A 26,440-nucleotide genomic window follows, 5' to 3' on the forward strand; every position below is an offset into this window, starting at 1 on the left:
GCCTTAAAAAAAAAAACTGGTTAATTTCTAATTTCCACATACTAGGTCAATATGCTTATTTTCGTTTTCTAGCAATCCATACCACGTGACCTCATTATGTCAGCCTTAAACTAATTCTCTAACCTACTTACAAAGTATCTGGTTTCATCTCACCTCAAAGCTGCCATTAAATATCTATTATTACCAATTTTTTAACACATATGGTCACAGAAGACCAAATGTTAGCCTTTCACTTTTCACGCTCCAATGCTAGTATTCTAATAGGTTTCAGCATCCCATCCCTTAGGGCTAGAGATAATGAGGAGAAAAGTGCCACAGATATTAGATATGACCCACTATTATATTCAGATCTTGAAGCAATTTGGATAGTTTGGAAATCATTATCATGATGTAGGATTTGGAATTTTAATTCTTCATTCTGTAACTGAAAGTAAAGGGAAATTTTAAATGATTTACAGCCCTGCCTGTGTGAACTGCAAGGATTTCCGATCCTAATTCCTTCCCTGCCTGTGTAGCTCGTCAACAGTCCTGTGCGGATCAGCATTTAGCTCAGAACTCGAGGACAGCTGCCATTCTCTATTCTGTCACCACCGTCAACACTTCTCCCAACAGTTTTCTCTGACAATATTATATGCAAATATCCAAAGGTTATTAACAGTTCTACTTAGAATTATTTAGTGAGATAACCTATGATTATGGCTTTAAACAATATCATTAATCTTATTTTTGAAAACTTGGCAATTGTTATAAATAATACCGCTCTTCAGTTTAAATCCTATTTTGAAGTTGTTCTTTTACTTCACATCTATCATCTTCAGATTTTTATTAACTCTTATACCAGTTCAGTTGGTGCTTAAAATCATGGCATCACATACCAGCCTTTAGGGTCACTTATCATTATATTAGTTTTTTTTAAATGATACTCATTAGGCATAATACCAATGCAATTATATTCATAGTAAACAGATATGGAAACATTCTTAAAATCTTTATTATACTCTTATTAAAATAAAAATTTATATTTATTTTTTAATTAAAAAATTGTATTAAATGTTCATTTTTGAGAGAGAGAGCATGCATGTGCATGCACACACGTCGGGGAGGGGCAGAGAGAGAGAGAGAGAGAGAGAGAGAGAGAGAGACAGAGACAGAGACAGAGACAGAGACAGACACAGAATCTGAAGCAGGTTCCAGGCTCCCAGGTGTCAGCACAGAGCCCAACACAGGGCTCGAACTCACGAACCGCGAGATCATGACCTGAGCCGAAGTCCGACACTTAACCAATTGAGCCACCCAGGTGCCTCTATTTTCTTTTATTTTTGAGAGAGCGAGTGGGATTGCACAAGGGTGCATATAAGCTGGGGAGGGGCAGGGGACAGAGGGAGAGAGAGAACATTAAGCAGGCTCCACACTTGGTGGCACACATGGGGCTCAATCCCACAACTCTGGGATTATGACCTGAGTTGAAGTCAAGAGTCAGATGTTCAACCGACTGAGTCACCCAGGCACCACATAAACAAGAATTTATATTTCTTGATTATAAGAATCTTAGCATCACTGACATTCCTTTAAAATTTTCAGAGTTTACTTTTAATTTTTATAAATAACCCACAGACTCCCCTCTTTCCCCTAAATTTCTGACAATGTTTAATATTAAATATAGATATCAAAAAATGCTTAAACAACAAAATCAATTTTGGATTTATAAACAATGAATGACAAAGTTTAATATTTTTAAAATTTATGATAAAATTTAATAGTGTAATATGTAAAGCATGCAAGGAAATACCTTTTCACAATTACCAAATATTTAGGCCCGACCTACTCCACAGAAGTCACTAAATTAAGCTTTATGCCTCATTAACTATTATTGCATTTGCTCTTAAAACTGGTTTTAATAATTTTTCCATTGCATTACAGTACTTACCTTGTGTGAATCCATTTCTGCTTTTAATTTGTTTTGTGCCCATTTTACTTTTATGACATGAGAGTTGATATCTTCTTTTAATTTGTCAATTTCTCTGGTGAGTCTAGTAGTTTCACTTTCCTAAAACAATATCACTAGGTCATATTTTTCACTTAAACAATCAACCAACTCTTTGTGTATCTTTTATGCCTCATCAAAATAATCAGTGCAATTAACACTGTATTTCAGGGGCTAGCATATTATAACCTACAAGCCGTAAACCTAATTTAAAGTTCAAATGATTAAGAGACTAGCAAAACCCTAAATCAAATTAATAGACATAAGATGATTAACATTTACATTTTAACCAACTGGATACGTTGCAAGTACAAGTACACCTTCATGATTCTTCTCAACTGGCTGGCATTCAGGCAAAATACAAATTAAATTTTTCCAGAATTCCTGAGAACAATGACAACATTTCTGAACTAAAAGTTAATTTATAAAAAAAAATAACATTCATCATCAAGAAATGATAATCCACTAGAAATAAGACCATGCCATGAGGCAGCTAGTTAACAGCAAGGACTCTAAAAAGCTCAGTAATTAAATCTTTTGGGGCAGCATCTAAGAAGAACATGTTTTTCTACAAGAAAAATATAAATTCTATTCTATGATGAATAACTGTTACATTGAGATTCAGTCAAATTGTATACTTCTGGCTGAAAAATTGTTTACATCTTGATCATACTATGTATATATTTTACCAAAATAAAATGTTTTGAAGCAGAACTCTCATTTCTTCAACATATAGATATTAAAAGAGGACTTTAAAAAAATACCTGTCAAGAAAATGTTATTTGATAAACATGTGTCAATCTCATTTTTTCCCAGCAAAGACTTTTCGCAGACAAGTAATGAGATTCTTAGAAGGCAAACTAACAAAAACCACTTTATGTTTAATAGTGACTTAACCACATTAAGTTATGATTATTTGATTAAAGAAAAGCAAAAAGAATACATTTCAACTAAGGTACAACAGCACCAAGTTATACCTTTGTCTCATACAGCTGGTGCAACCGTCCTTTCTCCTGAGAAAGCTGCTTAATTTTGTTAGTGTTTTTCTCAGATTCTTTATTTGCATCTCTGAGCTTTCTTTCAAGTATCTCTTTTTCCTTTCGAAGGTCTAAAGATTCCTTCTCGCCTCTTACATACTTCATTACCATTGCTTCTTTTTCCTGGCGTGCCTCTTCACATTTTTTGTTGGCCTTTGAAAAAATATCCAGCATTAATAAAACTTTTTTTGCAAAACAAAATCAAAATCAATCAAAATAAGTAATACTTGGGGCACCCGAGTGACTCAGTGGGTTAAGCATCCAACTTTGGCTCTGGTCATGATTTCACAGTTCATGAGCTCGAGCCCCACATCTGACTCTGCCCTGACAACAGATCAGATCCACTATCTCCCTTGCTCTCTGCCCATCCCCTTCTCTCTCCTTCCCTCTCAAGAACAAATATTAAAAAAATAATAGGGGTGCCTGGGTGGCTCAGTCAGTTAAACATCTGACTTTGGCTCAGGTCATGATCTCATGGTTCGTGATTTCAAGTCCCACGTAGGGCTCTCTGCTGTCAGCACAGAGCCTGCTTCAGATCCTCTGTCCCCCCCCCCCCCGCCCCTCCCCTGCTTATGCTCTCTCTCAAAATAAATAAACTTTAAAAATAATTTTAAATAACAAAAAAATAATAAAATAAAATTTTTCTACAATATCACCAATGTATTTTGGGGGTTTTTTTGCACAACATTCTCAGGCCTGTGTCATGAAATTTTTAAACGAAAGGAAAAATTCAGAATTATAGAAAAAAGATACAGCCAATAAATTACTATCACTACTATTTGCTTTTACTCTTTCCTCTTCCTTTTACTTTGGCTGACATAGTTACGGTTTCCCATTTACTCCTCCAGATCCACTCTTCCACTCTTTCCTATCCCACCCTGTGCTTTGGGAAGATGACTGTCATGGACCGTATCAATAAGTTCCCTTGCCCTCATACTTCCAGCTGGGTTCAGTCAACGGGAGGCATTAGGCAGATCAGAACTACAGGCAAAGAGTGAGATCTGGCTCCTCCAGAGTCACCACAGGTTCGCGGAAGGCCACTGTCTGTGTCAGGTGTCCACACTATACAACTAACCCTTCTGAGTTGTATTACCTGCTCCCTCTCCTTATTCCTTTAGCCCAAAGAGTAACAGTGGCTCCTCTAGCATCTCAAGACCCCGCATTTTCCTTTGGGTCCCCTAAACCTTGTCCATACTTTTTTGTAAAGAGTCCTTTCATTACATTCTCAAATCGGCAGTTTCTGTTTTCTGCCAGGACCCTGACTATATGCCTGACAATTCCTAAAATCTAAAAATCTTAGCTCCCTTGCTAACTGTAGGCTAATGAATGATCATCTGATTTCTTGTATATGAAAAACTTTTCTAAAGTTTTTCACTTATTAAAAAAATATCTAGGGGCGCCTGGGTGGCTCAGTCGGTTAAGCGGCCGACTTCGGCTCAGGTCATGATCTCGTGGTCCGTGAGTTCGAGCCCCATGTCGGGCTCTGTGCTGACAGCTCAGAGCCTGGAGCCTGTTTCAGATTCTGTGTCTCCCTCCCTCTGACCCTCTCCCATTCATGCTCTGTGTCTCTCTGTCTCAAAAATAAATAAACGTTAAAAAAAAAAATACCTAATTGGATTGTGATATCTATATACTCTCAAAATTCTGTTAATATAAGCCAGTACTCCATATTCTGAAGTTTCATGCAATGAAAACTTCTACAGATAGCCCTTCATTTAAGTAAATTTACACTCATAGCTTGCAAATATGATGGAACACATATTTATGTTATAAAAGATGAAACCTTAAACTTTAGGGCTTTTCTTTGGCATCTAGTGGTAAATACCAACTGATACTATAACTGAATTGAAGAAGATATAACATTAAAGAGAATGTAGGTAAAGCTACCATGGTCTGATGAAAAGTACATGACAAAGAACGTTTCATGAAGTTCTGCTATAGCTGATAAGCACATCTAGTAGACACTCAGAATACTATACAAATACTTTTCAAAATTGTCCAATTGGGCCCCGCCCCCCCACTGAAATAACCTGTTAATTTTCAGGAAAAATTAAGGGAAATATTGGAATAGGAATGTCAGAGATCCCTGAGGATTTCACGATGTAATTGTGGACAAGGACTGAGAAAACTGTGCTGGAACTGGTTAACGGAATTAGCTATATTTTTAGATAACTGAATAACTGTTCTTAGGAAAAGCAATTAATGATAATATCAACTTAAAAAGAAGTCTAGTTTCATAAGTTGATGTTCAGATAATGTATTAGCTTTTGGAAACACAAAGAACAAGTTGTGGCTTCTGTCCCAGAAAAGCTCATTATCTAGGTATGAATAACATATAAACAAAATGTTTACACGTTATATAAACAACATATATACATATAACATGAACAAAAGCGCAAATGCCTAGTTGTATAAAATAGCATAATTTTTTTGAGGATATCGACATTTTAGAAGATTTAAATTTAGCATGTTGGTTGGACTGGGGTGGGGGGAAGTGGTTATGAAACAGATTTAATTAGAGATTAAATCTTCAAAGGAAGAAGGGCTTCTCTTATGCTAATGAGTTGAGATTTTATCCTACAGGCAATGGGAAGCCAAAGGATTTATAAATCAAACCTTTTATTAAACAAATTAGTAAGATAACTGGTGGCAGGATGGTAGCTTCGCTGAAATTGAGAGATGGGAAGCAGAAAAACCAGAAAAAAGACAATTAAAATAAAGTCAAATATTATGAGGTTCTTGACTATGCGAGGGATGTCCTGTTACTCGGTCATCCGTGGATCAGCTGCAAAAGAATAATGTGGGGTGCTGAGTGTTCACATTTCTAGGTCTCAACCCAAATGATGGCAGCACCTACTTCCCAGAACTGTTGGAAGTATTAAACAAGATCATACAGTAACTATTGCTTAAGCTTCTGCAAAAAGTCTGTCCATTTAGGGTACAGATAAAGGAAGAGGAGCCAGTAAGTCTTTGGATTTGACCAGTTTAAGATATTTATCACTGACTTGGATAAACACATAGAAAGCATGAATAAGATAATCAATAGGATTCAATAGCCAGTTAAAATTAAGATAAAATGTAAGATGTTCTGGTCTCAAAATATGGTAGATAAACCATCCCCACCTAAAACACCAAAAATTTAGATGAAATACAACAAATATTCTTTTAATAAACACTTGAGCTCACAACAAAGTATGAGAAACCCCCAGGGCCCAAGAAGCTAAGGGAAGCAGGAATCCAGAATGGTATGCTAGGCCTGAACTCTTCATTGCCCTGTGGACATTTCCCAATCCAGGAATGGGGGTATAAAGGGAACATGCTGTAAGTCCTTGAGAATTTATAATATAAGCCTACCCTCTTGGAAGTTTGAGGTTCGTATTCATTCTACCTGCAGTCCGAGAAATGGAGAAACCTCAAGCTGGAAAATTAAACTGGGGAATGTACTGTGTGTGCGTAAACAGGTGCACACTCATGCTGGGAATCTACTTCTAAATAAAATTTAACCAGGTTTGGTGACTCTACATGAAGGATAAAACAGTGTTCATTTTACTATTCTTTCATCTTTTCTACAGGCTTAAAAATTTTCAAAAAGTTGACAGGAAAAGGTAGGGGTAAAAAGGAATGAAGCAGATCTATAAATATTTAAATGAAACGAATTCCAAAATCTACACCATAATACCCACTTCGTAGGGTTGTTGTGAAGATTAAATAAGTTGTAAAGTGCTTTGAACGTGGCCCGGCCCATAGCTAAATCTCAATACATTAGCTAATGTTAATAACTTCACCTATAGTTTTCATCATTATAGAGAGAACAATTACATAGTAGTGAATGAAGCATGTTGCCAATTATTTTAAAAAGGGGGGATGGAAGGAAGGAGAATACACACATGCTTGTCTAGGCAAAAAACAGTTGGGGAAAATACACAGGAAACTGGCATCAATGGTTACCTCTGGGAAGGGGGAAAATGGGAGAAAATGTTTGGAAGAAGCCTCATTTTTTACTGTTTGAATTGTTATTGTATATATCCAACTACTATTTTGTTTTTATTTGAAAATATAATAAACTCTAAAGAATACATTTTTGAAAAAGCTTCGTGGTTCTAATTATCAGTTACGTTTGAGTCTACCAAAACCAACAAATTCTTAAGGTCTCATCCTCTATATTTCTCTTCAATTAGTACAAAAAGTTTGAGAGCTGAGAGCATAGATTTTAAATCATCATATTGTAAAGAATCACAGAAATAAAGGTTGAGGACCAACTGTTTGCTAAAGTTCTTCCAGAAAGCTACCTATGATAGTAGCTTTAGGGCAGAAAGAACAGGATCCATCTCACTGACAGTGTTAGCAGGCAGGTAACACTTGCTGATTCAATTCACCATAAGGACCAATTGTTAGGCATTATGCTAGGTTTTATGAATAGAGAAATGAAGATGACTAAGATCCTATACTTAAGAGTGCAGGCAATAATAACACAAAAACAATACTTAAAATGATCTCTTCTGAAATCCATATATACCAACTCAAAAAGATTACCAAAATGAATTAAGTAGGAAACCCCCCAAAAAGATATACAGTAAGATTCCAATCAAGTAGGAGGAATCAGGGGGCACCTGAGTGGCTCAGTCAGCTAAGCATCCGACTTTGGCTCATATCATGATCTCACAGTTTGTGAGTTTGAGCCCCACGTTGGGTTCTGTGCTGACAGCTCAGAGCCTGGAGCCTGTCTTCGGATTCTGTATCTCCCCCTCTCTCTATCCCTCCCCTGCTCACGCTGTCTCTGTCTCTCAAAAATAAATAAAACATAAAAATAAAAGTAGGAGGAATAAGTATATGAATACATACACATAAGCTTGTGTGACATACCTATGTATGTGGTAAGATACATAACCAAAATATTAATAATTACTACAGAACAAGGAGTGGGATATAAAGGGATTGGGGGCAGGAAGAGAGAAGTACAAATGAAGGAGGACTTTCACTTTTTTTTCTATATACTTCCTTAATTTTAAAAATATTTTTGTAGTTAGCATGTATTTATGCATTGCTTTAGCATTTTTTAAAAAGATTAATTACCTATTCTTAAGATACCACTGATACTCAAAACAGTCTAACAAGTTAGTTTATAATAAACAAGAAAGAGTCACCAGAATATGAAGTTAATAATGATATTGATTTGAAAAATACCTGTTCCATTCGATGGGCCATCTCTTTATGTAACTGCTGAACTGCATTTTTAGCTGCAATGTCTTGAGCTACTAGTTTATCTTTGGAAGCTTTAACTTCTTTACTAAGTTCCTCTATTCTTGATTCTAACTGAAAAGAAAATTATTTCCAGTTATTTTCATAGCTATACCAAGTAGGCCACCAACACTTTAAATAAATATAAACAATGAAAAGGAACACAGAGGAAGTAATGAATATACTTCAAACACAGAAATCAAAAGTAAATGTTAGCAATAATTCTAAATCTCATTAGAAGTAAGTAAGTATAAAGCTGACACAGATTCTGGTAAGATGTATATAGTAAGCTCCAGAACAATCACTAAGGAAATAAAAAAATATAGTGAAAATATGAAAGAAATTTAAATGTTACATATTTACTTAATGCATAAGAAAGCAGTAAGGGGAGAACGGGAACAAAATAGACATGATACATATAGGGAAAAAATGGCAGACAGAAATCCACTGTCAATAACAACATTAAGTGAGATTGTGTTAAATAATCACATCAAAAGGCAGAGATTATCATACTGGAATAAAAAAACAAGATCCAACAATATGCTATCTATAAGAGGGATTTTAAATTCAAAGATTCAGACTAAAAGAAAAGGATGTAAAAAGATACAGCTTGCAAACAACCATAAGAGGGGTGGATATACTAAGATGCGAAATAAACTAAAAAAAAAAACAAACGTTACCAGAGATAAAGAGGAATATTTCATGATGGTTAAATGGACAATCTATAATAATTCTAAGTATATATGCAGCTAATAACATAGCACCAAAATACATGAACCAAAAACTGACAGAAATGAAGAAGGCAATTGATAGTTGGAAACTTCAATACTTCAATAATGGACAGAAGTATACAGAGGATTCACAAGGAAATAGGAGACGAGCAAAATTATAGAACTGGATCTAACACATTTATACAACATTCCACCCAACCAGAGAAGAATACACATGCTCATCAAGTATGCATGGAACTTTCTCCAGTACTGAACATATGCTAGGTCATAAAACAAACCTCTATAAACGTGAAAGATTGAAATCATATAAAGCATGTTCTTCAACCAAAATGGAATGAAACTAGAGTCAATAACAGCCAAGTAATCTGAGAAAATCACAAATATGTAAAAATTAACACCTCAATAACTAATGGAAGAAATCATAAGGAAAATTAGAAAATACAAGGTGGTGAATGAAAATAAAGACACAACATACCAAAACTTTAGGGTTGTATCTAAAGCAGTCTTTAGAGGGAAGATTATAGCTATAAACACCCCTATTAATAAAAAAGAAAGATCTCAGGGAGCCTGGCTGGTTTAGTCAGTAAAGTGTGCAACTCTTGATCAAGGGGTTGTGTGTCTGAGCCCCACGTTGGGTGTAGAGATTACTTAAAAATAAAATCTTAAAAAAATAAAAGAGGCGCCTGGGTGGATCAGTCTGTTAAGCGTCTAACTCTTGATTTCAGCTCAGGTCATGGTCTCGCAGTTCGTGTGATCAAGCCCTGTATCAGGCTCTCCGCTGACAGCGCACAGCCTGTTTGGGATTCTTGGTCTTCCCCTCTCTCTGCCCCTCCCCTGCGTGCATACATGTTCTCTCTCTCAAAAATAAACATTAAAATAAAATAAAATAATAAAATAAAATTAAATTAAATTAAAAGAAAAGAAAAGAAAATGAAATAAAATAAAATAAAATAAAATAGAAGATCCTAAATTAATAATCTAAATTTCTATCTTAAGACACTGGAAAAAGAAAAGGAAACAAAACCTAAATAAAGCCAGCAATAGGAAAGAAATAAATATTAGAATGAAAATTAATGAAATAGAAAATAGAAAAACTGAAAATTCAACAAAATGATTCTTTGAAAAGATTAACAAAATTGACAAACCTTTAGGGAGACTGACCAAAAAGAAGCTGGTGGGGGGCGGGGGTCTTCTCAAATGGAAATGAAAGAGGGGCACACAGATCTTACAGAAGTAACAGAAATAAAATAGTATGAATGAATACTATGGCCAATTTAACTTAGATGAACTAACTGGACAATTCTTAGAAAGCCACAAACTACCAAAACTGGCTTAAGAACAGAAAAAAAACAAAATCTGAAGAGACCTATAATAAGTAAAGAGACTGAATTAGTAAAAAAAAACAAACAAAAACCTGCCCACTAAGAAATATTCAAGCCGAGGAGACTACACAGATAAATTCTACCAAACATTTAAGGAATACCAATTATTCACAAACTCTTCCCCAAAACAGAAGAAACACTTCCCAACTCATTCTATAAGGTCAGTACTACTCTGACACCAAAACCAGAGAAATGACAAGAAAAAGGGCTGTAAGACCAGTATCTCTTATCATTGTAGATACCAAAATCCTCAGTCAATGGAAAATATAATACTACCAAACCAATTCTGTAATATACAAAAAGAATTATACACTATGGCCCAGAGGGATTTATCCTAGTAATGCAAGGCTGGCATTATACACCCAGATATCAACTAATGTACTGTACCATATCAATAGAACAAAAACACATGATCACTTCAATAAATACACAAAAAGCATTTGATAAAATTCAATACTTGTTCATGACAAAAAAACACTGAGCAAAATAAAAAACAACAACACAAAACACTAAACAAAGTAGGAATAAAAAGGTACTTCTTCAACCTGATAAAGAGCATCTGTTAAAAACCCACAGCTAGCTTTGTACTTAATGGTAAAAGGCTGAAAGCTTTCTCCCTAAGATCAGGAACAAGAGAAGGATATTCATTCTTGCTACTTCTATTCAATACCATATTAGAAGGTCTAGGCAGGGAGGGCAATTAGGTAAGAAATAAAAGCCACTCAGATTGGAAAGGATTAAGTAAAACTCTCTATTTGCAGATGACGTGATCTTATATTCAAAAAATCCTAAGAAATTCACCAAAAAACCTTCTAGAATAATGAATTCGGCAGGTTACAGGACATAATATACAAAAATTAAATGCTTCTATACAGTAGTAATTAACAACTTGAAAATGAAATTAAGGAAATAATTTCATCTACAATAGCACCAGAAAGAATAAATACTCTAGGAACAAATTTAATGAAAGTACAAACTTACACTATGAAAACTACAAAACACTGTTTAAAGAAATTAAAGATCTAAATAAATGGGAAGACATCCATGTAAGTAGAAGACCTACTATTGTTAAGATGGTAAAACACCCCAAATGAATCTACAGATCCAAGGCAATTTCTATCAGAAGCCCACTTGGCTTCACTGTAGAAATTGACAACATGAGAGTAAAATTCATATGGAAATGTAAGGAATTAAGAACAGCCAAACAATCTTGAAAAAGAAGAACAGGGGTTCTTGGATGGCTCAGTTGGTTAAATGTCCAACTCTTGATATCCATTCAGGTTGTGAACTTGCAGTCGTGGGATTGAGCCCCTGTCCAGCCGTGTGCTGACAGTGTGGAGTCTGCTTGGGATCTCTCTTTCTCTCTCTTTGCCCCTCCCCTGCTGGCACTCTCTCAAAATAAATAAACAAACTTTAAAGAAAGAAAGAAAAAGAACAAAGTTTAAGAACTCACATTTCTCCATTTTAAAATTTACTACAAAATAACAGTAACCAAGGTAGTGTTGGTACTACTGGAACAAAAGACAAAGAGATCAATGAAACAGAATTAAGGGTCGAGAAATAAACCCATATATCAAACAATCTTCAACAAAGATGCCGAAACTATTCAATGGAAGAAGAACAAAGAACAGTCTTTTCAACAGATGATTCTGAGATGACAGAATAGCCACAAAGAATAAAGCTGAACCCTTACATGATACTATGCACAAAAACTAACTCAAAATGAAAACCTTTATTAATTTTTTTTTACATTTATTTATTTTTGAGAGAGTGAGAGTGCAAGCTGGGGAGGGGCAGAGAGAGGAGACACAGAATCTGAAGCAGGCTGCAGGCTCTGAGCAAGTGTTCAGCACGGAGCCCAATGCGGGGCTTCAACCCAGGAACCGTGAGATCATAACTTGAGCTGAAGTCGGACACTTAATCGACTGAGCCACCCAGGTGCCCCAAAATGAATTAAAACTTAAATATAAAAGCCAAATTATAAAACCCTTAAAGGAAAACATAGGGGTAAATCTTCACGATCTTGGATTTGGCAATGGAATCTTGCATATGACACCAAATGCACACGCATACACAAAAATAGATAAATTGGACATCATCAAATTTGAAAGCTTTTGTGTTTCAAGTATACTATCAAGAAAAGTGAAAAAAGGGGGCACCTGGCTGGTTCAGTCAGAGGAGCACATGACTCTCAATCTCAGGATTGTGAGTTTGGGTCCCACACTGGGTGTAGAGATTACTTAAAAAAATTAAGATCTTAAAAGAAAAAAAAAAAAAGTGAAAACACAATTCAAAAAATGGGAGAAAATATTTATAAGCCATATATCTGATATAGGTTTATTATTCAGAATATAAAAGAACTATTACAACTCGACAACTAAAAAAAATCTTTTTTAATGGGCAGAGAATTTAAATAGGTATTTCTCCAGAAATATACAAGATGTTCAACTTCATTGGTCATTAAGGAAATGCAAATCAAACCCACAATGAAATACTGCTTCACACCTATTAGGATGGCTATAATTAAGAAGTCCAGGGATGCCTGGGTGGGTCAATCAGTTAAGTGTCAGACTTTTGATTTTGTCTTAGGTCATGATCTCATGGTCATGAAATCCAGCCAAGTGTTGGGTTCTGTGCTGACAGCAGGAGCCTGCTTGGGATTCTCTCTCTGCCCCTCCCTGGCTCATGCTCTTTCTCTCCCTCTCAAAATAAACAAACATTAAGTAAACAAAAACAAAACAAAAAGTCCAGTAACAACAAGCACTGGCAAGAATGTGGAGAAAGTGAACTCTCATACACTGCAGTAGGAATGCAAAATAGTGCAGCCACATTGGAAAACAGTCTGGCAGCTCCTCAAAAACTTAAATATAGAATTATCATATGACCCAACAATTCCACTCCCAAGTATACAGCCAAGGGAAATGAAAGCATATAATTGATCCCATAAAAACCTGTACATGAATGTTCATAGCAGCATTATCTTAACATCCAAATAGTAGAAACAACTCAAATATCCATCAGCTGATAAAAGGACAAACAAAATGCTATATATCTATGCAATGGAATATTATTCAGCCATTAAGAGAAATGAAGAACTGATACATGCTACAACTTGGATGAAACCTTGAAAACATGCTGAAAGAAGTCAGACACAAAGGCCACATGTTACATCCCTCCATATATATGAAACTCGCAGAAGAGATAAACACACAAAAAGTAGATTGTTGTTCCCTAGGGCTCGGGGAAGGAAGGAGTTCAGAGGGAAATAAAGAGTGACTACTAATGGGTATGGGGTTTCTTTGGGAGGTGATAAAATAGTTTACTGTAGTGGTAAAAGATGTACAACTAAAAACCATTAAACTGTACATCTGAAGTGGGTGAACTGTATGGTATGTAAATTATATCTCAATAAAGCTGTTGAAAAAAAATCCCTAAATGTTAGCTTATGGAACACGTGCACTAATTTTCCTTATGACAAAATTACCTAGAGTGACACTGTCCAATAGAATACAAGCCATAGTATAATTTATATTTTCTAGTAGACACATTTTAAAAAGCAAAAACTGAAATATTAAATTTAATGTATCCAAAGTATTGTCACTTTGACACATAATCAACATGGAAAGTTGAGAGATTTTACTTCTTTTTTATACTAAGTCTTCAAAATTAAGTGTCTGTTTTACCTTATAGCATTTCTTAATTTGGACTAGCTATCTTTCAAGTGCTCAGTGGCTATATGTGGCTAATAACAAGTTCATGAAATGAACAACTCTGGTTCTCTCCCATCTATTCAATCTGAAGTTTCTGGTCATCAGCAGTGACCTGCCTACCAACATGTGGCTTCAGCCCTTTATTAAGACTCCCTCGTACTCTAAAATTCTAAGTTTGGTTTGCATGTGGTGTAGCTCTAAAGCATATAAAAATAATGATTAAGTAAGTAAAATGTACAAATACAATCACTTTGTAATAATGCACTAAGTATACCAAAACATAAGCAAATGAATCTTGCTTTAATTTTTTATTATTATGAATTGTTTACTATGATTTTCATTATATAGTTTTTGGTGAAGGATGAGACAAAAGGAAAGACTTTTAAGGCTAAAATGCTTCTAATCCTGTCCACAAGGGGGAAAAAAAAAAAAAAAAGCAGCTCAGAAAGATAAAGAGCAGCTCAGCTTTGCTACTGGTCTGAATATTCAATTTGCTAATCCGTGCATCAGAGTTCATTAAAAAAAATTTTTAAAGGAAAGAAAAAGAGGAAAGACAAACTGGAGAAGCCAGCTAGCCAGATAAAATCTGAAGCAGGAGAGCCAATCTTCACAGTATAGTTCACAATAATACTGAGAATGGAATCATCTTAAACTATAAGCTTAAAAATATTCTAATGCCACATACTAACATTAAGGTATATATTACTTCCACCCTTAATTGGTAATAGTCTTTCTTACTACCAAATTGAATCCTTTTTTCCTCTGATCTCTATTATATATAGAATACACTCACATGTCTTGTAAGAATTTAAATTTACATAAGAGAAAAAAAATCAGGCTATAATTTCCACTTCATAAAAAAGAATGCTTTATATACCAATCAATCCTCTGCATTTAAAATACAATTTAGCTTAAAGAACTTCAATTTATACACAAATTTTCAGGAATGTATTTACTTTATAAATTGAAGTATAGTCTTTAAAGATTTTTGTCTTTTTACCTGTTTAATTGTGTTCATATGCTGCTTCTCTGTTTCTGTTCTTTTTTTTAATTCTTCTCTTAAATTGTCTTTTTCTGAACAAATGTCTAAGATGAGCTCCTGATGCTTCTTATTTTCTTTAATTAACCTAAATATAAAAAGGGTGGTATAAGTAAAGCATAATTAAAACTGGAGATGTGAAACAGAATCTATCTGCAGATTACAGGTGCTTATGATAAATACATCAACATTCCTAAGTAATCCTTTCATTATACATTATACTTAAAAAAAAAAAATTCTCTAGAGGTCAGGCTATTACCTTTTTGCTAGAAATTTGTATATTTCAAATCAAGTGAAATATAGTCCTATAAAGAAAACCAAATTCTTTTAAGTTTACTTCTTTGGGTATCTCAAATATGCACTTCATCCCTTCAGTATTTGAACTCCTCCAGATCAGTGGTTCATAATCCAGGGCAAAGCCCTTCCAGACATCTGCCTGGAGACATTTTTGGTCACCCATCAGGGGTGGGGGGTTGCTACTGGATTCTTTCGGGTGGAGATCAGGGATGCTGCTAAACATTTTATAATGCAGTACAGCCCCACCACCAACAGAGAATGATGTCCCCAAATGTCCACAATGCTGAGGGTGAAAAATCTTGCTTTTTAAGAATATTTCAGTGATATTCTAATAATAGTTACAGAAGAAGTTGAAATAAAATAAAAAATATATAAAATAGGGGCGCCTGGGTGGCTCAGTCGGTTAAGCGTCCGACTTTGGCTCAGGTCATGATCTGGCGGTTTGTGAGTTCGAGACCCGCATCGGGCTCTGTGCTGACAGCTCAGAGCCTGGAACCTGCCTCAGATTCCATGTCTCCCTCTCCCTCTCTGCCCCTCCCTCACTCACACTCTGTCTTCAAAATAAACATTAAAAAAATAAACATTCAAAAATAAACATTAAAAAAATTTTTTTAATAAAAAAATTTAAAAAATAAAATAAAAAATATGTAAAACAAAATATAGAAGTTGAAGCAGAAATTTCATTGAGTCCCCTAGAAAAATATAAACAAAACCTTGCAAACTCAGAACTATAAAATAAGACCTCTAAGGAAGTTAAGAACTAATATTTTAGATTTTTTCAAAGTTTTTTTTAAAGTTTTATTTAAGAGAGAGACCGTGAGCAGGGGAGGGGCAGAGAGAAGGAGAGAATCTCAAGCCCCCATGAGGGGCTCGAACTCACAAATCATGAGATCATGACTCGAGCTGAAATCAGGAGTCATATGTTTAACTGACTGAGCCACTGAGGCACCCCTAGAATAGCAACAGCTATTACTTAACATTAACTACTCAATTACTAAGTTAATTTTTAAGTGCATTATTTCATTTAATGTTCAGGATTCTTAAATTATTAAGTCTGTGAAATTATTATGTCTTATGGAAAAAAACAAAAAAATAAAAACCTGAAGCCTAGCACTTGTTCCAGGTCATATAACTAGTATGTGGTTGAACTGAGATTTGGCTACAGGTCTAATTCCACAGCCCAAGCCTTTCTCCTACTTTGAAGTTTGCTCATTTACTCAACAAATGCTTACTGGGTACCTACTATGTACCTATACTATTTTTTTTTTTTAAGTTTATTTATTTATTTTGAGAGAGCAAGCAAGGGAGTGGCGGGGGGGGGGGGGGGGGAGGGAGAGAGAATCCCAAGCAGGCTCCACATTGTCAGCACAGAGCCCTATATGGGGGTTGAATGCACAAACCGTGAGATTGTGACCTGAGCTGAAACCAAGAGTCAGACACTTAATGGAGCCCCCCAGGAGCCCCCCTATACCGTTCTATGTGCTAGAAGTATGTCAGCAAACTATCTCCACCCTCACGGTGTTTACATTCAAAGGGAGAAAATGAAAATAAACAACATATAATAAAATGTCAGGAAGTGATCCCATCCTCTTAAGAAAAGTAAAGGAGGGCATGAGGGCGGAGAGCAACTCGAGCAGCGATTTTAGATAAGGCAGGGTAGGCCTCTCTGAAGAGCACAGGTATACAGTGAGGAAGCAATTCACACAAATGTTTGGGAAGGAAAAGAATGTAGCATGCAAGTTTATTCAAGCCTTTTTGGCACAGTGGTTTAACTTAGATTATTTATTTGTTTAGGTACACATTCAAGTTGTTGCAGAAAACTACCTGCAACACAAGAATCCTGGCTATAGTTCACAAGTAAACAATTTACCGAGGCAGAAGTGAAGAGCAGCAAACCCTCCAATTGTCACATCCGATGCACAACTGTTCCTAAGAATTCTGGTTGGGACCTTGGACAATATACTGATGTTAGAAAATAGAGACATGGATGTGTAAACAAAGACATTTGGAAATAGATTGATTCAGGAAAATTTAAACCAAAGGAACTGAAAAGTAATTTTCTTTATAGAATATTAAATGAAGGCGAAAGAAAAAAAAATAGTTGTTCTAGAGCTAAGCCGAGTCACAAAGCATTTTCTTTGGAATTTAAAATATCATGTGAGGGGCGCCTGGGTGGCTCAGTTGGTTAAGTGTCTGACTTCGGCTCAGGTCATGATCTCATGGTTCATGAGTTCAAGACCCGCATCGGGCTCTGTGCGGACAGCTCAGAGCCCAGAGCCTGCTTCAAATTCTGTGTCTCCCTCTCTCTCTCTGCCCCGACCCCACTCATGCTCTGTCCCTCGCTCAAAACTAAATAAATGTTAAAAAAATATAATAATAATAAATTATGTGTATAACAAAAGATGAACTTAGTTAAAAATAATATCTAGTATTTTTAAATGTCTTAATGTGTACAAACAATTCCATCAGATATCATCCCCCTCACAGACATGAAAAATGTTTGGTTCAGAAAGGTTGATATGAACCACAAAACAGAGTTTGCAAGTGGAAGGGGGACTCTCCAACAGCAGGCCTCTGACCACAACTGTGCTTACCCCAGTCTACTGCGCGGCCACTGTTCAGACAGGATGGGGCAAAAAGAATTTTCTACTGTATTCCTAATATTTTTAGATAAATTTAATACAACTAGTTCATTTCAGATAACCACATTAAAAAAATCTTCTGAAGCCAAAGTAACTAGACTCAGATTTTAACTCTGGCATCTACTAGCATGTGACCTTGACTTAATCTCTCTGCGCTTCGGGTACCTCATCTGAAAAATGGGAATAATAGTTCATACGACAGAGAATTGTGATTCCATGAGTTAATATATGTAAATGCCAGGCATATAATCAACAGCGTGTATTTGCTGTTATTATTATTTAATGTACAACAGCTCACAATTTACAAGAGGGGCATTAAAGTGAAGAGTCCAGATCTGAGCAAAGTGGGAAGACACATCAGAGACAATCTCAAAAAAAGGATCTGAAATTGCACTACTAGGCATTTATCCAAGGGATACAGGTGTGCTGTTTCGAAGGGACACATGCACCCCCATGTTTATAACAGCACTATCAACAGCCGAAGTATGGAAAGAGCCCAAATGTCCATCGATGGATGAATGGATAAAGAAGATGTGGTATGTATATACAATGGAGTATTACTCAGCAATCAAAAAGAGTGAAATCTTGCCATTTGCAACTATGTGGATGGAACTGGAGGGTATAATGCTAAGTGAAATTACTCAGAAAAAGACAAAAATCGTATGACTTCACTCATATGAGGACTTTAAGAGACAAAACAGATGAACATAAGGGAAGGGAAACAAAAATAATATAAAAACAGGGAGGGGGACAAGACAGAAGAGACTCATAAATATGGAGAACAAACTGAGGGTTACCGGAGGGGTTGTGGGAGGGGGGATGGGCTAAATGGGGAAGGGGCACTAAGGAATCTACTCCTGAAATCATTGTTGCATGATACGCTAACAAATTTGGATGTAAATTTTTTTAAATAAAAAATAAAATTAAAAAAATAAAAAGGGTCTGAAAGAACAGTACAAAAGGAAAATAAGTTACCCTAAAAATCAACAATGGTAAAAGCACTGAAGGTCTAAGCACAAAAGCATATAGTTTATTCATAATAGCAGCAGTCCAGTAAGGATATGAGAAGCAGCCATACCCAGGCACCCCAAGGGTAGTATTTTTAAGTTTATTTATTTGAGAGAGAGAAACAGTACGAAAGGGCCAGAGAGAGAGGGAGAAAGAAAATCCCAAGCAGGCTCCGTGCTGTCAGCACAGAGCCTGACACAGGGCTTAACCTCTCGAACCATGACATCATGACCTGAGCCGAAATCAAGAGTTGAACACTTAACTGACTGGGCCACCCAGGCGCCCCAGTTTTAGGGTAGTATTAAGAAGAAACTTGAGTTTCGGGGTACCTGGGTGGCTCAGTTGGTTAAGCATCCGACTTCAGCTCAGGTCATGATCTTGCAGTTCGTGAGCTCGAGCCCCACATCAGGCTCTGGGCTGACAGCTCAGAGTCTGGAGCCTGCTTCAAATTCTGTGGCTCCCTCTCTCTTTGCCCCTCCCCTGCTCCCACTCTGTCCCTCTCTGTCTCTCAAAAAATGAATAACCGTTAAAAAAAAAAAATTTTTTTTTAAGAGAAGACTTGAGTCTCAAGAAGAATTTGTACACTCATGTTCACAGTACTATTATTCACAATAGCCAAAATGTGGAAGCAACCCAAATGTCCACTGACAGACAAATGGATAAGCAAAATATGGTATATACATAAAATATTCACACATAAAAAGGAAGGCATTTCTGACAGATGCTACAATACGGATGACCCTTGAGGACACCCGCTAAGTGAAATAAGCCAACTGCAAAAAGACAAATACTACGATTTCACTTTATATAAAGTATCATGGATAAATTTTAGAAACAGAAAGTAGAACAGTGGTTGTCAGGGGCTGAGGGCAGGAGAATAGGGAGTTGCTGAATGGGTATGCTTTTCACATTTGGGTATGGGTTTCACATTTGAAAGATGAAAAAGCTATGGAGACTGGTTGCACAACAATAAACCTAACACTACTGAACTGTATGCTTAAAAATAGTTAAGATGGGGATGCCTGGGTGGCTCAGTCAGTTGAGCATCTGACTCTTGATTTCAGCTCAGGTCATGATCTCATGGTTTAGGAGATAGAGCCCCCGCGTTGGGTTCTGTGTTGACAGTGCAGAGCCTGCTTGCGATTCTTTCTCTCCTTCTTTCTCTCTGCTCCTCCCCCACTTGTGCACACTCCCTGTCTCTCAAAATAAACATTTAAAACAAATATTTAAGATGGTAAATCTTATGTGTATTTTGTCACAATCTAAAATAAAAATTGAAAATAGAAAAAAAGAAGGGCTTTGGATGCTTAAGAGATTCGAGTTCACTGGATAAACCAATGAAGGGTAAGCTGGTTTGGGGAAGACTGATCCACTGAGGAAGAAAATCTAGAAGAGGGGCATCTGGGTGGCTCAGTTGGTTAAGGCTCAGGTCATGATCTCATGGGTGTGGGATCAAGCCCCAGGGCAGAGCCTGCTTGGGATTCTCACTCTCCCTTTCTCTCTGCTCCTCCTCCCTCTCTCTCCCTCAACGTAAACTTAAAAAAAAAAAAAAAAATCTAGAAGAGTAAACAGTGGAAGCAAGAGATCATTAAAAGCCAGTTACCTATCTAGCAATATTTGGATATTTTTTTCTGTCACCCTCCTCTAGTATATAGACTGCTTCCACTCCTTTCTTTACATATATATCTCCCATTCCAAATTTTTTTTAAGTATCATTTTAAAAAAAGAGAATCGGTCTGTATTTTAGTGAAGGTTAAGAAGGTTTCCTTTCTTAAAGGTTATAAAAGACTGTCTAAACATTTGCATCACTTAAATAAAAAAATCTAGAATAAAAATACAGGACAATATTAAGATGAAATAAAATTAAACCATCATTAAAATAGAAATTAACTATCAATCCAAGAGAAGTCTAAAAATAACTATGTTCTTAATTACTGATAACTAAGCAATTCTCTAAATTTTAATTTTTAAAACCAATGGATTTACGATGGGAATTTTAAGAAAATCTTTTTTAATTGCATGACTTCTTGTTTCCTTTTGAATTTCTCATAGTTTTAACAATATTATGCTCTACATTCTTTCAAAACTGAAAAACTTGTCTTTATAAATATTTCTAGATCGTTAATGAATTCACATTAATATTTATTCCTTTAGGCATATATTAAGTAACTAGACAAACTTGACATTTGCTCAATTATTCAGCACATATTTGTTGATGAACTGCAACGTGCATGACTATTATGGAATTCCAAGATGATACTTTCCTTTGAAGAATTCAATCTTTAATCCTAACCGGTGAGGGGGGGGGGCGGGGCACGCAAATGTTAAAACCTTACTTCTTTATGGTGTGCTCCTGTTGTAAATACTTCTCCTGCACACATTTTTCAAACATAGCTAATGCATGTTGTCCCTTATTCATTCCATTTGGAACTCGGTGTTCTTCTGCAAACTCTGTAGATAAAAGCTCAGATTCTATTTCTTCCAACAAATCCTCTGACGCCGAAACATTCTTTATTTTTGAAATAAGTTTCTTGGTGCAGTCTGTATCGTAAGGACTTTCTGAATAAGTCTTTTGATTTGCTGCTTCTGTAAATGTAGATGACCTCAATTCCGCCAATATCTGTGTCACTGTCTGCTCAGTTTCATTTGTTTTCGAAGCTTGCTCTGTAAAACCTCCGCCAGGAAAATTAGCTAGTTGTTCAGAATTTTCTGGGCATATGTCTGTTTTAGCACAAGAATCCTCACCTCCACCATGATCCTGAATATAGTTTTCCTGTGCTTCAATCTGATTGTGTTCATTAGGCTGACATAAAGTTTTATCAAAGTTTAATGATGGCAGCGTAGACTCATTTTCTAAGCTGCTGCTGTCATCACCAGACAACAAGTTGCAGGAGTCTTCCTTTAATTCAAATGTTTTCCCGATATTTTTATCAGAGGAAATGGAGGCTATGTGCTCTGCCTCTGACATGCTGACTGGCACCACTTCACTCTGCACTGCTTCAAATCTGTTCCTGGTCTTCGTTTTACATCTAAAAAAGCGAAAACATCAAAATTGTAAAAAATTTAAAAAGTTTTGTAAACCATGACCTCATATGTATTTGCATATACTCCATGATATGAAATAATTAAGGCCACAAATTTACCAGTAATAACTCTTTGAAAGGGGGGAAAAAAAACCCACAACAAATAAGACAGGCAATCCAAGTGTGCCACAACCAGGAGGGTGCTACAAATCTTACTCTCCTTTCCTCCTTTAATTCAGTCACACAACTTCACTTCAGGTACAGTTTGCATTCCTTAATCACCTCTATGAGATGTTGGGTATAAAATACACAAGTTTAAATTGTTAGAATTCAACTGAATTGTTTAGAATTCCTTCAGTTCCATGAGAGGCAAAAGACACTCTCAAGAATCTATCAGTAAATATTGAAGGAATATTTCACTAGAAAAGAAAGATTATAAAACAACTCACACTAACGATGATAACAATTTACAGACAAGGAAAACCCTATCTATAAAACTCTATCTATAGCCCAGGCTCCTAAAGCTGGATGTTAAATATCCCTGGCGGGAATTTGTTTTTCATCCAGGCAAAAATCCAGGAAGTACCATGGTGATTTTCAAACATTCTCATCAAGAATAAACAATGCTCAATGCAACTCAAACGGAGCCCATATGCACTGCCCGGGTCATAAAAGAAACATTGACAAAACGAATTCAACAACTAGAATACATTTTTATGCTGTTTATGAGGGTTACTATTTTAGTTATTTTCTGAAAATTAGTCAATTTCAAAAATTATCCTAAGACAGATAAATATAAAATATTTCAGCAATCTTGATGAAAAAGAACCGTCAACTTCTTTTCGTCACACATCAACAAAGCATGTATAGAGTAGATGAGCTACCAGTGTCATATAAGATTGGATAAAAAAGGGGGCAGATCATAGTTTTGACACAAACTAGGAAAGCATTCCAGATGGAAGGTGTATTTATGGAAAACAAAAATATAAAATTTTTGAATAACAGAAATATATTCACGTCGGTCTGTGATGGAAGCATTGGTCAGGGATTCTGAAAAATGATAAGAGACTGTCAGGTGGAACCTGGGAATGATATGCAAGAATGAATTTTATGACACCATAAATCATGATGGACTTGTATACTTGATTATACTACAGTTTCTAGCACACAGTAGATTCTCGAGTATTGCATTAAAGTACAGAAGTGATCTAATAAAACTAGTACTGTATTTGAGGAACATTCTTCTAGGAGTGTAGAAAATGGGGAAGAATAATTCTAAGAAAAGAGGACCAGTTTGTTAAGTACTCTGTTTTTTAGTTTCGACTGTCCTTTGAGGCATCAACTAGCACAGACGCTGGCCTTAATCCTACACATTACCTATCTGTATAACGTATTTCCAAAGCACCAAATAGAAATTATCATTTTCTTGCTGCATATATATTATAACGAAGACAAAGCCCACACTAGTATTAAAGGCTTGGTTTACACAATACAAATTAATGCAGTAAGTTATAAAGGCCTCATAAGCATGCTGTATTCTAAAATCTAAGATAAAATAATTCTCACACAGGGGCATTAGCCACCTGTATAGTTCTCCCTAAAGTAAGTCACTGTGAGATATAACCTGTGAATGTGTTGCTGCTGAATTTGAAGTATTAATTTAGAAATCAATTTAAAAACTAATGAAGTGGTTTTAATCATCATAACCAATGTTATAGCAACTGAAGGTGAAGTCAGAGCTGACCAAAATAACAGATAACAGATAAAGAATCTATTTAAATGAGTTAAGTAATACAAAGGCATTGTGACTCTCCAGCACAGTGCAAGTAAGTTTTATCATTAGAGAACAGTTAAGAGAAAAGCTTTGTCAAGAGAAAAGCACTAAGCAAATACTGAGTATCCTTTTATCCAGCTTTCATATTCTCCTGGGTTCAGTCTTCACCCTTTTTTCCCTCCTAGAATTCATCCACTTTGAAAATTTGAACCAACAACTCCTAGCAGATATCCACATGAGTTACTTTCAGTCCAGTATTCTTGAGTTACAGATAATGAATTCCTGTTTGCCTTCACTCTATCTCTGTACCGGTATTAAAATCTCCATCTGAATGTAGGCATTTCAAATGGATATTCCACCACAGCCTCAAACTGACAACGGTTTAAAAATCTCCAATCAAAATTGTAGCTCCTATAATTGAGCACTCCCAGCTAATCCTTTCGATTTCTGTCAATGGTATCATTTTTCTTAGTCATGACTCCTTCCCTTCCTTTGCTCTCATATTCTTTCACCAACTTCATGTCTCCTCCAATTATACCTTTCCTTTCTACTGCCACTGTCCCCTACCTGCAACCCAATTCAGGTGTAATCACTTCATACCTTAACACTTGAAATGTTGATTTCTCAGTCTTACTCCATTCCTATTGTCTTCCCTGCAACTCCAAGTAAAAAAATAAAGAGCTTAATAAAAAGTGCAAGTGACTTGAGACAGCACTAGGTCAAGTATCACCCAATCCAGAAAAGGGGTTGAAGCATGTACTACAATAGCTCTGCCAAAAGGGAACAGGAGCTGCCCTGTGAAGGGAGCCGGCCCTCGATGGCAGAAGGGATCAGGGAGCTACAACACTGACCCTAGAAGATCCACACATATCATAACCTCCACAGAGACTACCACCAAATGCAACCAGATGAACCAGATTAAGACCAGGGATATCTCTTTCCTCTTTGGAGGTTCCTATAATAAGAATTCTGCCTCGACTGGCTGGTCTTCGGTCAACTACAAAAGGGCTAGCTAGAGAAAAAAAAAAGGGAACATATTTTAGAGTCAAATTACCTCTTCTTTAATTCAAGCAGCTGGAAACTTAACACCTTTATCCTTTCTTTGGGTAGAATAAGGAGTTTGTAATGTTTTTTGTGGCTTGTTTTGTTTCTTAAGTAATTGAAACCTATCTTAATTTCTGGAATAAGTTTTCTCTGATAATGAAAAGTGGCAGAAAGATACAACATCAAACCCATACAAGGGACTGTACTTCAGAGGGAAGTAAAAAGGATGGGGGTGTTTTACAGAGGATGATTACAGACCTAAGAATAAAAACTAAAACCACGTTTATACCTCAGAATGTGATTCCTCCTCAGTAAACCAGTCATACTACTTGTCCAATCTTATCTCTCAACACATTCCTAAAATCCTAGGACCTCACTATAATCTACCACCCTGACCAGTCTACTCAAGATTCCTTCAATCTACACATTAACATTTCCATGGCTTTGCCATGGAAAATGTCCTTCCTTTCAGTCTATTCGGAGTCTAACTACATTTAAAGGACCAATTCTAAATCCACATCTTCCTCCAAATTCTCTCTCATTGTAAGTACAGAAATAATCTCTCATGTAAATGAAAACATACTGCATTTGTATATACTCATCAAGCACACAGTCCCTGCCTTCCCAATGACATTTCTGGACAGTCTCTAGCTTTTTAAATGAGCTTTGTACTTTCAAGGAAGAACTTCACTCTGAAGTGAATCAAACTTCTTAAATCCCAAGCAATATAATAATGGTAATAATGAATAATCTAACATACACTCTTTACTATATTTACATTTATTCTTGCAAATGTTAAATGTTGTTCAGTTCTCAATGAGGGTGGGATCCACTGAGTTTATACAATGATCTGAGACTTGTAATATTATACGAACAGCGCAGAACAAATATTGTCTCACTCTCAATATTTATCTAAGTGAAAAAAAATAAGTCTGTTTGTATGATTACCTCAGCTTAGACTGTTTTACATATTACCCTTCCATAAATTAAAGGAAGCTTAGTTTAACCTCAAAAGACAAGTACTTTCTATATTGTTGCTCACTATATGCCCCTGACCTTTCACAGAAATTGACATCTGGTAACCACTTAGTTTGCAAACTTAATTTTCTCATGCTCAAATGAATACTACTTGCACAACAAAAGGAGAGGTGTTGAGAAAAATCTATGTGTATATATGTAATAAAGCCATCAACCAAAGATTAAGTAACTGTACAAGATTATGTACAATGAGCTTGATTATGTCCACAATTAACCAGATAACTGGGGGGGGGGGGGGGGGGGGGAACCAGTCAGCTGAGTCCTCTTGCGGGCCTCCAGTTGGCAACACAGATGTAGGCCAGTGTGGTTGCTGTCCAAGTTTTTTCTTTGGGGATAGGGGAATTGTCATTGAAATTACTGAGGATCCAATAGCCTAAGAGCAGTTAGACACAGGGTTTACAAAATTGTTTTAATTAAGAAGTGCTCGTACAAATCCAATCTACACTCACATATAAAGATATAGTGATTACAATTACAGTACCTATTCCTTTTT

At 36.0% G+C, this 26,440-nt stretch overlaps 1 protein-coding gene across 2 annotated transcripts in view; it reads right to left on the reverse strand.

The window, feature by feature from the left end:
- CCDC186 (coiled-coil domain containing 186) overlaps positions 1-26,440 on the reverse strand; it is a 54,311-nt gene that overhangs the window by 22,528 nt on the left and 5,343 nt on the right. For both annotated transcript variants that reach the window (XM_047824967.1, XM_047824968.1), the window contains exons 2-6: positions 21,405-22,097; positions 15,083-15,209; positions 8,206-8,334; positions 2,962-3,174; positions 1,928-2,047 (exon numbers count right to left, since the gene is read on the reverse strand). In XM_047824967.1, coding sequence (XP_047680923.1) covers positions 1,928-2,047; positions 2,962-3,174; positions 8,206-8,334; positions 15,083-15,209; positions 21,405-22,097 — 1,282 coding nt within the window. The remainder of the gene's footprint in view (positions 1-1,927; positions 2,048-2,961; positions 3,175-8,205; positions 8,335-15,082; positions 15,210-21,404; positions 22,098-26,440) is intronic.

This window comes from Prionailurus viverrinus, chromosome D2 (genome assembly GCF_022837055.1).
Source record: "Prionailurus viverrinus isolate Anna chromosome D2, UM_Priviv_1.0, whole genome shotgun sequence".
Classification (NCBI taxonomy): domain Eukaryota; kingdom Metazoa; phylum Chordata; class Mammalia; order Carnivora; family Felidae; genus Prionailurus; species Prionailurus viverrinus.